Here is a 14,494-nt window from a genome sequence, read left to right as displayed (position 1 = left end):
AAACCAGACATTCATCCAAGAGATAAACTCATAAAATCATAACTTCATTTAGCGAATATTATCTAAGATTTATACAATAAATGTTACTTAGAAGGCCTCAAAAATATTAGCAAATGTGTTCACTTTGGTATTTGGCAACACAAAAATGTTTTGGTAAAGAAAAGATGCCAAAAAAGAAACACTTTTTTTTTTTTTTTTTTACATTTTAAGCCTTTGAGTTATTGCTAGGATTACGGATGAAACCCTGTACACCTTTTATAAAACACACACAAACTCTGGTATTGTACAAAAACATATTTTTTTATGACATTCTTAGTATATTATACAAAAAAGGCATAATGCCCAATGTATAAAAATACAAGATCTGGATGTGTTTTATGTTTTTTGGCATGTCTTTGACAAGCCAAAAAATGTTTATTAACAATTAGTTTCATTTAATTGTAGTCAGTTTCATCAAAGCCCTGCAGTCCAATGATTTTAATGTTAAGTACACTGGAAATAAACTGTCCCCCTGTCCTTAACACCACAGTCCAAGTAATCCTGTGTAATATACCAGAGGTCATGAGAGATAAAATGAGAAAGAAAATATGCATGGAAATGTACAAGAGAATAGTGTAACATGAGGGTGGAAACAGGTTATTTATCAGTGTGCAAGTTCATTTTTGTTTTCTTTGTCAGAAAAACTGTACCAGCTGCTCTTGTTTGATATTTCAGGGCTGCAATAAAACGTTCCATGTCAGTCCATCTAAATAAACTGTATATACATGTTAAGAATACATTTGATGTTAATAGTAAAAAGGGGACGGGACAAAACAACGGGACAGGAAGTAACACGTACACACACAAACACAGAGGTTCTTTAGATAAAAAAGAGTATCCTGCGACTATCCCTGCCCACGTCAGCAACACGCTGCCGCTTTCACACAGTCGAGATTCTGACGCCTTACAAACGGAAGAAGGTCTGGGCTCCAGTGAGGTAAATGTGAAGCAGCCGATCAAAGTAAGGAGTTTCACTCCTGTCTCTGACCCGCCTCAGCAGAAACACTAATACCCGGTGTGTGGACATAGTCATGAAAGAATGTATAAGGAAAACACACACACACTAATACCAAAACATGCTTATTATTAATATAAAATAGAAACACTTATAAACCCGTAGAGGTCATAAGACTAATACAATGCTGTGGCCAATGACTGTTGAAGGTATATATATTTATATGTATATATATATATTTTTTTTTTTTAAAGCTTAATCTTACTTTTCAGAGTGTAAATGGGGTTAATTCACAGGATTTAAAGGATTACTGAATAACTTGATCAGCGTTCATCCTGAATCTGAATTTGAATCCTTTACTTCTTGATTTTGAGCTAGAAGAAGAAGATGATGATGACGGGCAGATATTTAAGCCTCTGCTTTGTTCTTTGAGTGATCAGCCTGAGCCAAACTCTCCTCATTCTCCTCCTCGTCCTCAGGAACCTGCAAAATATGAAATCCAATGTTTTAAAATCTTTTGTGGAAAGAATATGTCAAAAAATATTCGCAAGTTTGTCAGTCATAATCTTTATTTATAGTACAGTAACAACATGGTTTTGTATTGCCATTTCTGCCATTGTAATGGTGTGTGTTAGTGTGGTAATAAGGACAAAATATTGCAGTAATATGAGGATTTTTCCAAAGAAATATCCAGGTAATAGTTTGTAATGAGAATTTCTATAAGCAACTATCAATGAAATACGTTTACATGAACATATTTACTGTATTATAAAGTTTAAAATTATCCTCCCTTAGTCCCAAACACATTTTTTTTATTATGCACATTTCCATAGAAATAAGACAGAATTATCATAATATTAGTTGTCTTTGTTTTCATATCACTGTGCTGTAATGTAAAGTGTTACAAATTTGTCTGACACTGATGTAATGTGAACCACAACAGTGTGATACAAAAAAAACACATATCCAATCATTTCAAAACCCTGTATCTCACGTCTTCCACTTTCAATATGTGACAGTCGGAGACTAGAGTCGATATTAATGAGGAGTGGGATTTCTCACCTCCCAGTAAAGAGAGTCATCGAAGCAGTTCTGGTCTGGAGGCTGACCCCAGAATGGCAACTTCATTATAAAACCTTGAGAAGAGAAAATGAATTGTTTGATCAGTCCCATTTTAAATCGGGAATTATTATTATATTATTATTATTATTATTATTATCATAGGTATCCAAATGTGAGGCGATGGTTTCACATTTTCTGATTTCACTTTCACCCACCTGTGATGACGCCTCCAACCAAGGCGAACCCGAGGGATGAAGCCAAGGCGGCAGCTTGCATGGCAGGGTTGCCTCTGGAAAAATGAGGAGAGCAGAAGAGACTGGACTGTGAGAGCTGGACACTGGTGCGCAGCTGGTATACGGCATTATTTTAAAAGCTGCAGCACACTAATGTATGTATATACATACTGTATATTACTACACTACGCTGAGTAACACGTGCCCTTACCCTTCTTTCTTCCCCATAGCAACAGCCACAATACCAGCCAAACCACCCAGGACGCCAGGCATGCCGTGCAGATTGTGGACGCCGCAGGTGTCCTGGATGCCCAGGTTGGACGCCAAGATTGGCTGCAGAGGAGGAAAAGAGGCCAACCGAATTCAAAAAATAGGTCAAATATACTGTACATTTCAATATTAACAAAGGAAACAACAGGCTGGCAATTTCTTTTTGTCTTATTTTAACTCACAGTAAGAAATTTGAAGCCAAGGGTAGAGACGATGCCAGCCACTAATCCAATCAGCATGGCCCCGAATGGCTCAATGTTCATGTCAGCACACGTTCCCACAGCAACACCACCAGCCAATGTGGCATTCTGAATGTGCACCTGTAATAAAGATATGAAAACAAACGCATAACTGGATACATATACTTAAAACTTATAAATGGCATGAGTCTTTGAGGAAAGGTTTTTTCCCCACCATGTCCAGTTTTCCTTTGTGCTCCACGAGGCTGGAGACGGCGTAGGCAGAGAGCACACAGGCAGCCAGGGAGAGGTATGTGTTGACCACAGCCATGAGCTGAGTGTAGCCTGGCTCAGCGATGGCCGAGTTAAAACTGGGCCAGAACATCCACAAGAAGACGGTTCCTGTGTTGGAGCGAGAGAAAAAAAGAAAAAAAAGAATCCACACTTGTATCAGTCTCGTTGTTGTGAAACCTTGAAATAGAGTTAGATAGTTTTAAATGTAATAATCATTGTAGCACAACAGTTGAGGTCAGCGTGGTGTCCTCACTGTAACGACTGCCTGCTATTTGTGAACAAGAGTCATAGATAATTCATACAAAGAAAGATAGCAATGAACTTTCATTCCTTCATGTCTACAGCTTTATCCTCCACTCCAAACTCAGTAAGACTGGGTCATGAATCCGAACCATGAAGATCTCATTTCAAATTCTAGAGTGTATGAATTACGGCGCTTTTCCACTTAACATCTCTAGCACGACTCGGCTCGACACTACCTTTTTTCACTTATCCATTAGAGATAGTACCTGGTACCTGGAGCTTTTTTAGGACCTGCTCTGTTGAGGTTCCAAGAGAATCAAAGCGAACAATGCCAAACTGCAGATCAGTTAAAAACACTTTCAAATCCTGAGAAAATGCATTTAGAGGTGGAAAATGCATTTAACAGAGGAGTCTGATGTATTTAGTGACAGCACTGCCGAATCACAACCCGTTCAGTTATATTTCGATTCAGTGCCTGTGTCAGGCGGAGTCCATGCTCCAGGGTCATGCAGGAAGTACTGAACTCACCTTTTCAATGAACTGATTCTAATGATTCAGTTACACTGAAAACAACTGCTATGCTCGTCACTAGTTTGTGTTTGTGTGGCGTATAAAATACAGTTTCGTGCAAACATGCTATGACGACCCCGCCCACGTTAAGGAGGTACTACAGTATAGTGATGGAAAACGGCGTGCCTGATACCCAAACTGAGTAGTGTTGAGCCGTGCTGTGCCGAGTCGTGCCAGAACTGTGTGGTGATAAAGCACCATCTAATGGTGAGACTGCAAAGTGCAACAAATGGGCACCCCTCCGTGTGCCAAGCGTGTCAGAGAACTACGGTTCCTTCGCAGATCAGAAAGGATGTAAACACTTTTCTCTCTATCATTTCCTTCTTCTTTGTTGCTTTATGTTTCAGATTGAAGAAGATTGAAATGCATATTAAGCTTCCAATTTTAAATGTACATCCGAAACATGGGGGACAAGATGGAGGCACATGGTAGTGCATATAACGCTTTACTTGTAGCCTTAGAATTATGCACTTATACAAACTAACTTTACACCCTGGACCTTTAACACAACATAACACATGTAACTGAAATCGTTAAAGGTTCTTACCGATCATCGCAAACAGATCGGAGTGATATACAGATCCGTCGTTCTCGTGTCCATTTCTCAAACCTGGACGGTAAAGGACTCGAGCCACGGCCAGGCCAAAGTAGGCTCCAAAAGCATGGATGATCATGGACGCTCCAACATCATTAGCCTGCAGGGGGAAAGTGGATCCATCACAATATGTTTTCAGTAGAAATCACTTTAAACACAGAGGATATATGTGGTGGCAGCAGCACTAATATACATGCACACGTCGTTGTGCACTCACCTTGAGAACACTGGCCACCAGATGCTCGTTGATGGAGAAGAGAGTGATCTCCAGTATGGTCATGATGAGGAGCTGCACAGGACTGGTTTTACCCAGAACGGCGCCAAAGGAGATCAAGACTGTAGCTGTGCTGAAATCTGCGTTGATTATTCTGTAGGACGTGACAGGAGGACACTAGTGATTAGAAGAACAGGAAATAGGAAACAACAAGAGCAGGAAGTGGGACTCAAACGTTCTAAGACTAGCGCCTCTTTTATTTTCATCATCTGCAGTTCCCACAGGAGGTTTAGGAAGGTTTCTGTTTGGGAAGAAATTCAATATACCGATTTATTACTGTTTTTTTTTTTGTATAAATGTGTAATCAAACAAAAATGATTTGGTTTTCTTGGCCAAATAAGCTCTTTATATGTTTTCAGGCCTTGTTTTACTGCCATCTTCAACAGCAAGATCTGCCTTCTGGCATGTGAGTAATGAGGAGTAAGTGGAGGAGTCCTATGTTTATTGCAATCTGCATTCTTTCCAGTGGATGTCACTAATTTTAGAAGAAAGTCTTACTTGAAGATGTTGACTTTGATCTTGCCGTCGTCCAGGTGCCACAGGCCCTGCATGAGGAGGCCCCATTGGAGGCCGAAGGCGGCCAGGAGTAAGTTGATGCCCACGCTGCTGAAGCCATATCTCTTGAGGAAGGTCATCAAGAACCCGAAACCAATGAAGATCATGACGTGGACATCCTGAAACACTGTGGACAGGAGAAGGTCAGAGGTCAGTGCTGCTGCTGCTGCTGCTGCTACTGAGCGAATGACGCGACCCAGCTAAACGAGAACATTACAAATCACATAAGTAATCACATACAATTGAATCAGATACCATTTGCTACCATTTGTTACCATGGGTATTTTGACTGTGTAGCTTAAATGATTCATAGACTGGTTTACAGGACTTGACATAAGTAATTTCCCTTCCACAGGAGTCGTATTGTCAGGAATGACCTGGAAAAGCAATTAAATCACAGTAAGAATGGCAAGGAGGGACAATGTTCCTGCTGTTTCTGTTGCGTTTGTGGCCCTTTCTATTAAGTGCATGATTCAGATAAGTTTGAACTTACAAAGCTTCTGTGACACAGACGTTTGGGAAGTGCTTATCTGTTAGTCTCAGCTGATAGACTGACAAAGATGGCTGGTTAGGACTTTCAATGGATTATTCCCTCCGAGGGTCATAGTGGAGACAGGAAATGAGGAAGTCCTGTTTTCCCAAAGTGAGATTTGATGAGCGCCATATTGAAAACATATCAAGGTGAGGAAAAGTTCTCCATTTCCTTCATTTATTATCAAGATGGTGGCTCTATTGTGTGGACTGGACACACTTTCCGTCCTTGAAAAGGTAGGTCAGGTTTACTTAAGTCAGAGGACACTTTTGATAATCATTGCTGGACAAAAACGCAACGAGTTGTTTTCGATTCAATTCAGAAGAGCCGACTCCAGTTGGCCAACAACTGGCCAAATAGTGGTAAAGTTGGTGGAATGATGGTTCCATGATTGTTGTTTGTGTAAAACAATTCAAGTTGCAGGCAATGGACACCCATTGGTTCGTGATTTGCAGTTTGGCCAGTGCCATTTTGTATTTTTGGAAACAGAAGAGAAGCCTATTTTGGTGAGAGGGCGGAGCTGGGGGGTGAAGCAAGGCTGGGGCGGTAAAGGTCACTGTGTTACATTCACTGTCAGACACCATAACAACGGCCCAAACCACACCCTCTTTTTAAAAAAAAACAAAAAAACCCACAAACAATTTATTCTAAAAGTCAGTTTTTAGTAGTGTGGATGCAGCCAAAGTTATTTAGTGGAAGAAGAGGTGTTTCTTTTCAGGGTTAAATCGTTACATAATTACATAACGTTGCTTTAAAGTCATATTTCACTTTGTCAGAACGGCTACATTCTCCAGCGCCTGGTCAAAAGTAATACATCAAATCTCGTCTTGTGAAATTAGTTACAATAGAAACACTAGGGTTATTTTTCCACTTTGAAAAGGCTTTTCGTAATTCGGGGTTGTGGTCATCCTTAAACTTCTTTGTGGTGATGTTGTTCATTGTGGCATAATTTGTGGGATCAGCGTTTTTAAAAACTGATGTGCACAACAGTCAATGTGTTAATTAATAAAGTCTGTTCTGGTAGCAGGGTCTCTTATAGTGGATGTGTGGATCGCTGCAGAACTGTGACTGGCGCTGCGCCCACAGAAGTTAGGTAATTTGACATTGTAATCTAGTGAAGATATGGGTGAGCTGAATGAAGCGGAAGGGCGAATCCCCCCCAGGACCTTCTGCAGTGCAATCTGTGGAGCAACAATGTAATCAGTTTCATAAAAATGCTGGAGCGACACATGTAATTGCCTTTGGTGTTTTTCTGTAGATCATCTCCAAAGTCCAAGTTAGAAATATCAGTGTGCTATTCATCATACAGGACAAAGATAATTACTTCACGGATATATGTATATATATATATACATATATATGTACATATACATACATATATATTATATTGTATTGTATTAAAAAGAATTAAACTTGTGTAAATCAGAAATCCAACATTACTTCCAGAAGGTGTGACAGCTATTTTTCAATTTGTATGATTAGATCTATACTGAATAAAACTGCATTCTTGGCTGTTTGTTTTTTTTTGTTTGTTTTTAATGAGAGTTGTTTTGTTGTTATTTTGCATAGTTGTGGTCGTTTGTTTTGACACAAAGGACCACACTCACGCCTAGTGGTGTCAGTGGAATGTTTGGATTATTTTTTGTAGAAATGTAAAAAGTCTAAACAAAATAGACAATGAAAGGATTTATGCGAGAAACTAGTTCAGCCACTTTATTAGGTACACCTGTTCAACAGTTTGCTCAGGCAAATACCTACATGTTGCTTTTAGGCACGGTCGTGACAACCAAATTCTCACCAAGCATCAGAATGGGGGAAGAAATGTGATTTAAGAGACTTTGAATGTGGCATGGTTGTTGGTGTCAAACAGGCTGACTGAGTAATTTAGAAAATGCTGGGATTTGTAAGCACAAATTTAAAAAAAAAATGTGTGAGTGAGTGACAGAGTGAGTGGCAGCTCTCTGGGGAAAAAAACATTCCATGTTAGTAGTGAAGGCCTGGCTGTTTCAGAAATGGTAGAAACACAACAGTAACTAAAAAAACAACAACAAAAAACTGGCTAACACATTCCATCTGACACTGAAGATTATCCTCAGCCTCAGTACTGACTGTTGAGTAATCTCTATTGGTCACACCTGCTCCACCCATGAGCCGGACTTTCATGCAGTTAAAGAGCAGTTAAATGAGGCTGCAATGTCTAATGAAGATAAGATTAAAAGAAAGTGCTCCACACCAACTAAAATTCCTCGTGACTAACAAAAACACCTTGACAAATATGCTTTTTTTTAAATGCAACACAACCCTTTCTTTCCTCCTGCCTGTGCTCTCTGTCCGAGAGACGTAAATGTGAGTCACATGTGACCTCCACAGTTTGAGACCTGACACTTTTCCCTGCAGGATCCTCAGATGCGTGAGTGAGTCTTTGACTGTGAGAATGTGACCCCCGTGACTCCTCTTATTGAATTCAGCAGACCTTTCTGCACAAACAGCCCTCAGAGTTCTTTAATTTATCTTTGCATGTAATTGGGGAATTGCAAACATAACAGGATTCCCCTAATTCTGGTGAGAGACAGTGGCCTCTTTTTTCAGGTCAAGTCAGCAACTTAAGGACAAACTCCAAAAGCTTTTCCTGGATTTTCCCCAATTGTTTAACCAAAAACTGACACAGCATCACATAAAATTGTCAAACTCAGAAAATCTAACAGTCAGTCTCCAAGTAACAGAGCATCCATCACCGTGCAGGCACATGCAGACTTACTGGGATAGAGGTCCATAGGCTTCTCCTCATGGTGAGTGGCATTGTGATCATTGTGCCCATGACCTTTGCCATCATCATAGACAACAAACACCGCAAACAGTATGATGGTGATAATCTCCAGAATCAAGGCCAGGATGGGGAACTTCAGTCTCATGTTGGTGGCGTACGCAGGCATCCTGACGCAAACTCTGCTTATCACACACACACACACACACACTCACTCACTTACTGACACGCTTGTGCTATAACTGCCTGGTTTCTAGGGGTGGTGGTGGGTCAAGGGAGGGAAGAAGAAAGTGGTGTCTGGTTTTAAACTGATGTAAATTTGGTGGTGACCAATGAGATGGTAGAAGAAGTCTGAGGCCTGGATGGTTAACACCCCCCTGTGTGCAGTTTGCTGCTGGGGATGGGTTTCCTCTCTGGTCTTCAGAGGGAACAAAGCAAAACACAAGCGTAATGACACTCATCCAGTGAGCGGACATGGGAGGAAAAAACTTAATGACTGTTTCTTCCAACTCATTTTTCACTGTCCAGAATTGTTGACCTATTTATATTATTCCTTTAAGTTTGTACTAACCTTCAAACAAATGATTCAAGATTTTTGTAGTTAAGTTTTTCTAATTCTAATTTTTAATTGTCGCTGTTCCTCTTTTCAGTGAAGATTTGAGAATCTGATCCTTTATGACTGACGCACCTGCAGTTTCAAACACATTTTTAAACCCTACTAATTTAAAGTTTTTTTGTGCAGGTGGAAATACCACTTAGTAATCAAGTAATGAATGTTTCTTTGAATCATACTAGATTATAACAGATCCATTAATGCATAAATATTGTTATTAATGTCATCACAGATGGAAGTGGAGAGAGAATCTATCAGCTCAGCACCAAATAAACTAACAAAGCTCCCACATTTTAAACAATGCATTACTTTTAAACAATCAAAAATAATCATAATTATCTCTCTTTGACATGTTGTTAAGCTGAAATGTTGAATACCTTAAAGTCCACTATATACAAATTTGTGACATTTAGTACTGAGACTGCAGATTGTAACAAACGGAAAAGACTCAGCTGCTCACCCCTCCCTTTCCCGAGGGAACCACGATGGGCTCCACATATACCAGAAAGAATGGTTTTTGTTTGTTTGTTTGATTGATTATAGATTTATACACATATGGTTATGGGTAGTACATTCCAGTTCCTGCCAATCAACCCTTTAAAATGTTACCTCGTAAAAACCTTTAAATCTTAACCAAAAGTCAGTTACATTCCAAATGAGTTACTGTTGTCAAATGAGTTTACACAACGCTGATGAAGCCACAGTTGGATGATAGACCCTAGAGTTGTCCTTTCAGAAAGCTCTGCAGCCTCACATGAGCAGTGGTAACTCTGAGGTAGTAACAGCACTAGTAGTGCTTTACTAGTTCTAGTTCTTGCCTGACTCAACTCAAAAAAAAAATACTTATTGTCATTTTGCTTTTCCAGGGTTTTTCCAGGTGGGATAGTACCTGGTACTTGGAGCTTTTTTTTAGTGACAAGGTTCCAAGTGAACTGAGCTGATGCTCAGAGTCATGAGCGCGACGTGCGACACAAGAATCAAACCGAACAATGCCGAAACTGTGGATCAGTAAAAAAAAGACTTAAAATGCGTTAATCTCCAACATTTAGCAAGAACATTTTCTAAAATCTCAACATTTAACAGAGGAGTCTGGTGTATTTAGTGTCAGCACTGCTGAAAGCGGGCGATCGTGAGCCGAATCACAACCCGTTCAGCCGCATTTCAGTTCTCCGGTCAAGCAGGAAGTACTGAACTGATCAACGGATTCTAATGATTCAGTGTACCATAAATAAAATGATTCATAAAAAATGTGCTCGCCACTAGATCGTGTGTTTGTATAAAATGACATCACAGCAGTTTTGTGCAGCCATGCTACGACGACCCCGCCCACATTGAGGAGGTACTACGACGAGCCTGGTACCCAAACCGCGGCGAGCCGAGTCGTGCAAGGACTTGTACAGTGGAAAAGCGTCATAGCAGTGTTTCAGTGTGGCCTCTTTGACAGAAGCTCCTCAAGTTGCCTCATGTGGCTTTGACATAACGGGAATATTACTATTGCACTCATGAGCACAGCAGGTTACTTCAGTAGTTTCATACTATTTATGCTGCTACATATATTTCCCACTGGAAACCGTGTAAGCCGTCGGCCCGCCTGTGATTGACCCACAGGTTCTGGTCCAGCAAGTTGCTCCCACTGTGACTGGGGCCTCTCGCCAAACTACCACATGTTAGAGGTCCCTCGATGAGCCAAGTTTTTTAAGAATGAGTGGAGTAGTTAATCACTGCCAGCAAGCACGTTTCTGTTTGTCTTGGATTCGATAGCCCCGAGAGTTTATTTCCCAGAACCTTAAGGAAATTACTTCCAAACGATGAGAGATATAAAGAAGTCGGAAGCACTGCAAGCACGTTGGCTCGTTTCTCAACGTATGCACTACGGAGTCGTGCTGTAATATTTTGCCGAGCTGGAGTGTCACACTGCTTTTAACACAAGGGAGTGAAGGGGCAACTTATGCAGCAGAGGATTTGTGGTTCAACTGTCACAGTCATTCATTCATGACAGCGGCAGTTACTCCCAGAAACTCTTTCTGCTTTGTTCTTTGTTGTTTTTTATACCAGAATAAAAAAAGAATATCTCCTGAGACCACGTTTGTTTAGAGGTGAACCTCCAGTTTGCAACTATTAACCAATTATGATGTCTATATTGTGCCGTCATAAGCGCTGAGAATGTGTGTTTGTCCTCTCGGCTGTAATCAGTCAGAGTCAGAGACTTGACAGAGAGCATGAGAAGTGTTTACACAGTCAAGACTGTTCAGTAACAGATAATGCTCTTTGCCTCTCGTTTCATAACAGAGTGTCCCTGAGGTACAAGTGCCCTTACATTGATTCTGGTGTCAGAATGTTTTCTTACTTCTTACTTATACAAGAACCAGCTTCAGATTCTTGATTACACTTCCAGGATCAGGCTGACGTGTTGTTGAACCCCCAGAACCCCAGTTTTTACATGCTGCTGTGTACAAACGCAGTCCTTTTAAAGATGCAGTAGACTGAGATGTTAGTTGCCAGTCTTTAATCTGAGCTTAAATGCAACTCATAATGAATGAATGAACGGCTTTAAATGTTGAGTCACAGCGGCATCTAAAACAACAACCGTGTAAAGGAAAAATGAAGTGGAATGAAATTTGCTCATTAATAAATCAGCACAAACGTTTTTGCATCAAGTTATAATGAACACTGACATGGATGTTTGTGTTTTTACAGATGTGTGCTGTCAACGCATTGAGGGATTTAAGAGTCACTGTGACCTCACTACACTTATCTGTATCAAGTTTGATTGATTTGATTTTTTTTGTTTGCCTTGTGACTGTGAGATCTCATTAACACCTCAAGGAAAGCCTGCTCTTAAATCATTTGTTTTTATCTTGTTAACCTAATGTCTCAGGAACATTTCTTCAGATTTGGTACAAAAAGTAACTTCAATGATAACCCGAATTGGAATTCAATTTCATCAAACATCACATTAGCCTCACAAACATTGATTTTTATTTTTAAAGTCAACAAGCACATGTTAAAAGAGATCAAGAGAAACATATTGTCAGGAGAGGTGTACGACATCTGAGATGTTTCTCAATCCTTTGTGGAATGATTTGGCAGTTAATTCAAGGGGTCAAACAAACACTGATATTACTGGAAATAAAGGAAATAAAAGTGTTGACTCATTTAGGCTCAGAGAATCAGAGAATCAGTTACAGCGAAGCTCAGAGGAGGGAAAAAAGTTGCACATACTTTCATCAGCTAAAATCAGCTTTGGATCTAGCCTTCCCGTGAACCTCACATTCCAGGAAAGCCATTAAGTGATTTATCTCAACCCCACCGTAGAGTGTAGATTTGTGGAAAGTAAACAAGCCATCAGACCTAAATGTGCTTCATCCTTTGTCTCAGATCTCCACATGCCATTATGCAACTTACATGACAAGTGGAACCTTCTCTGCAACCAGACTGGCTGTACAGATGATACTGTGTTCACTGAGGCTCATGTGGACTGTTTGTCTCAGTTGTGAGTTGACTCGGTGAGTGTTGGGGAAATAGTGAGTGTTGGATGACATATGTCCAGTTAAGTTTCAAACGTAGATGTCTTCCAAGTTTGCTGGTTGAAGCCAACACAGGAAGTTTCAATATACTGACCAGCCGCCAGTGGGCGACTCCACTGGATGCAAAAACAACTCAAGTATGAATGGAGGCTGATGAGAAAATGAGCCTAGTCCTAATTGGGTTTTGAGCAATTAATGGTCTCACTTGCTATTTTCAGCTCTTCTTTAAAAGATCATGATGTAAATTTTGCAGATTAGGTTCCCACTTAGAGGAAAATAGATGATAAAGCACAGCACATTTGAGTGGACACCAGTCAGTGCCTTTACAGCATTTTTCGACTAAGACAATTCTGACTAAAATCGAGCTAGTCTCAGTCGGACTAACATACCTGGATAATGCGATTCATAGTCCGATTACTCACTTAGTCAGGCTAGAGTTGGACTTGGCATTCTGTGTATGCAACAACATTTCCTCCCCGGTCTTTGATCGAGAGGTAGGAGGAGACAACGCATAAACTGCTGTTGACTGTTACCGGAAAAGAACGAAAAACAACGTGATGAAGGAGAAGACTCACTTGTGGCTTCACAAAGAGACGAGATGTACAGTGGGTAGGAAACAAACAGAAGCACTGCACGATCCATCTCGCCATTTGTTTTTCTGTGATTTGATACGCACTAGCTTATAGAGATACAGCGCCACCTACGGGGACTGCAAGTTGTCCACACTAAGCCTTAGCTCAATTAAACTGAGTATGTAAAAGTACTGACTATGTGATTGACTGTGTGATCGCCATCTCAACATGGCGCTGATCAACTCACAAGATTCAGATTCTTATGGGCGACGTTAAGCATTTAAACAACTTTATTTAAACTTTGTTCAGAATATTTCTGGGCAGACTTTTCTCTGTTTTACAGCAGCTGCTTTTTCATCAAACTCCTTATATCAAAGGACTGTTTTTACATTTATCAAACATGTGCTGAAAGATGATCTCAAAGGTCATTTATTAAGATACGAGTTAAAAATGTAGCCTGTGTACAAATTCACTGTAATTCATTATACTATTCTTTATTCACTTCACAAGCTTGTGTGTGTGTGTGTGTGTGGCAGCAGCTGATATTCGTGCACAGATCGCCCTCCTCCGTGTTCTGCTCATTCTCATGCAAAAGTCTCATCACCCAACATATTATGTTCTTATCACTGTGTAATGAGGAGTCCTTTTTTTAGTATTAGGTCATCAATTGACAAAAAGTCATACTTTAGTATGTAGGTCAAAATTGACAAAAAGTCATACTTTAGTAGGTCATCCAAAAATTGACAAAGTCATACTTAGTAGGTCCAAAATTGACAAAAGTCATACTTTAGTAAGTCCAAAAATTGACAAAAAAGTCATACTTCAGTATGTCATCCAAAAATCGACAAAAAACTGACAAAAAAGTCATACTTTAGTAATTCGTCCAAAATGTATTGTCCTTTTAAACACATGACATTTCAACACACCACTTATATGTATACATATATACATATTTTTATGTGTGCCTGTGTGTGTGTGGTGATGAAAACAACAAATCAGAAAAATGATTTCCTATTCCATTTCTGTCAAATGGAATTATTTTCACCTAAATCTCCCACACTACACCTGTTAGGTAAAGTAGACCTTGTAAAGATAAAGGAAGACTGTCTGGATATTTCTTATTCTGTAAGTAGGTTTTCCGTTGGTGTTTATGTGTTGATCACAGCAGCATTATTATATCAGCTAATTAAAGTTACGTTAAGTAAGTTAAGTTAAAG

At 39.9% G+C, this 14,494-nt stretch overlaps 1 protein-coding gene across 1 annotated transcript; it reads right to left on the bottom strand.

The window, feature by feature from the left end:
- Positions 1–281: 281 nt before the first annotated feature.
- rhag (Rh associated glycoprotein) lies at positions 282–8,858 on the bottom strand. The gene is made up of 10 exons (XM_044049525.1): positions 8,560–8,858; positions 5,213–5,396; positions 4,658–4,808; positions 4,393–4,540; positions 2,974–3,140; positions 2,742–2,879; positions 2,501–2,622; positions 2,272–2,345; positions 2,057–2,130; positions 282–1,477 (listed from the first exon to the last, which is right to left on the bottom strand). Exons 1-10 carry the CDS (start codon positions 8,732–8,734, stop codon positions 1,403–1,405), a joined length of 1,308 nt encoding a protein of 435 aa, XP_043905460.1. The 5' UTR covers positions 8,735–8,858; the 3' UTR covers positions 282–1,402.
- Between the last annotated feature and the right edge of the window lie 5,636 nt (positions 8,859–14,494).

The sequence above is a fragment of the Solea senegalensis genome, linkage group LG17, assembly GCF_019176455.1.
Source record: "Solea senegalensis isolate Sse05_10M linkage group LG17, IFAPA_SoseM_1, whole genome shotgun sequence".
Lineage (NCBI taxonomy): Eukaryota > Metazoa > Chordata > Actinopteri > Pleuronectiformes > Soleidae > Solea > Solea senegalensis.
This window is presented reverse-complemented; position numbering and strand designations above follow the sequence as displayed.

Coding starts and splice junctions, on each gene's coding strand:
- rhag (XM_044049525.1), bottom strand. CDS start 8,734: ATGCCTGCGTACGCCACCAACATGAGACTGAAGTTCCCCATCCTGGCC. Junction 4,809..5,212: donor ATCAAAGTCAACATCTTCAA/GTAAGACTTTCT, acceptor CACGTCCTACAG/AATAATCAACGCAGATTTCA. Junction 4,541..4,657: donor TGGTGGCCAGTGTTCTCAAG/GTGAGTGCACAA, acceptor TTCCCCCTGCAG/GCTAATGATGTTGGAGCGTC.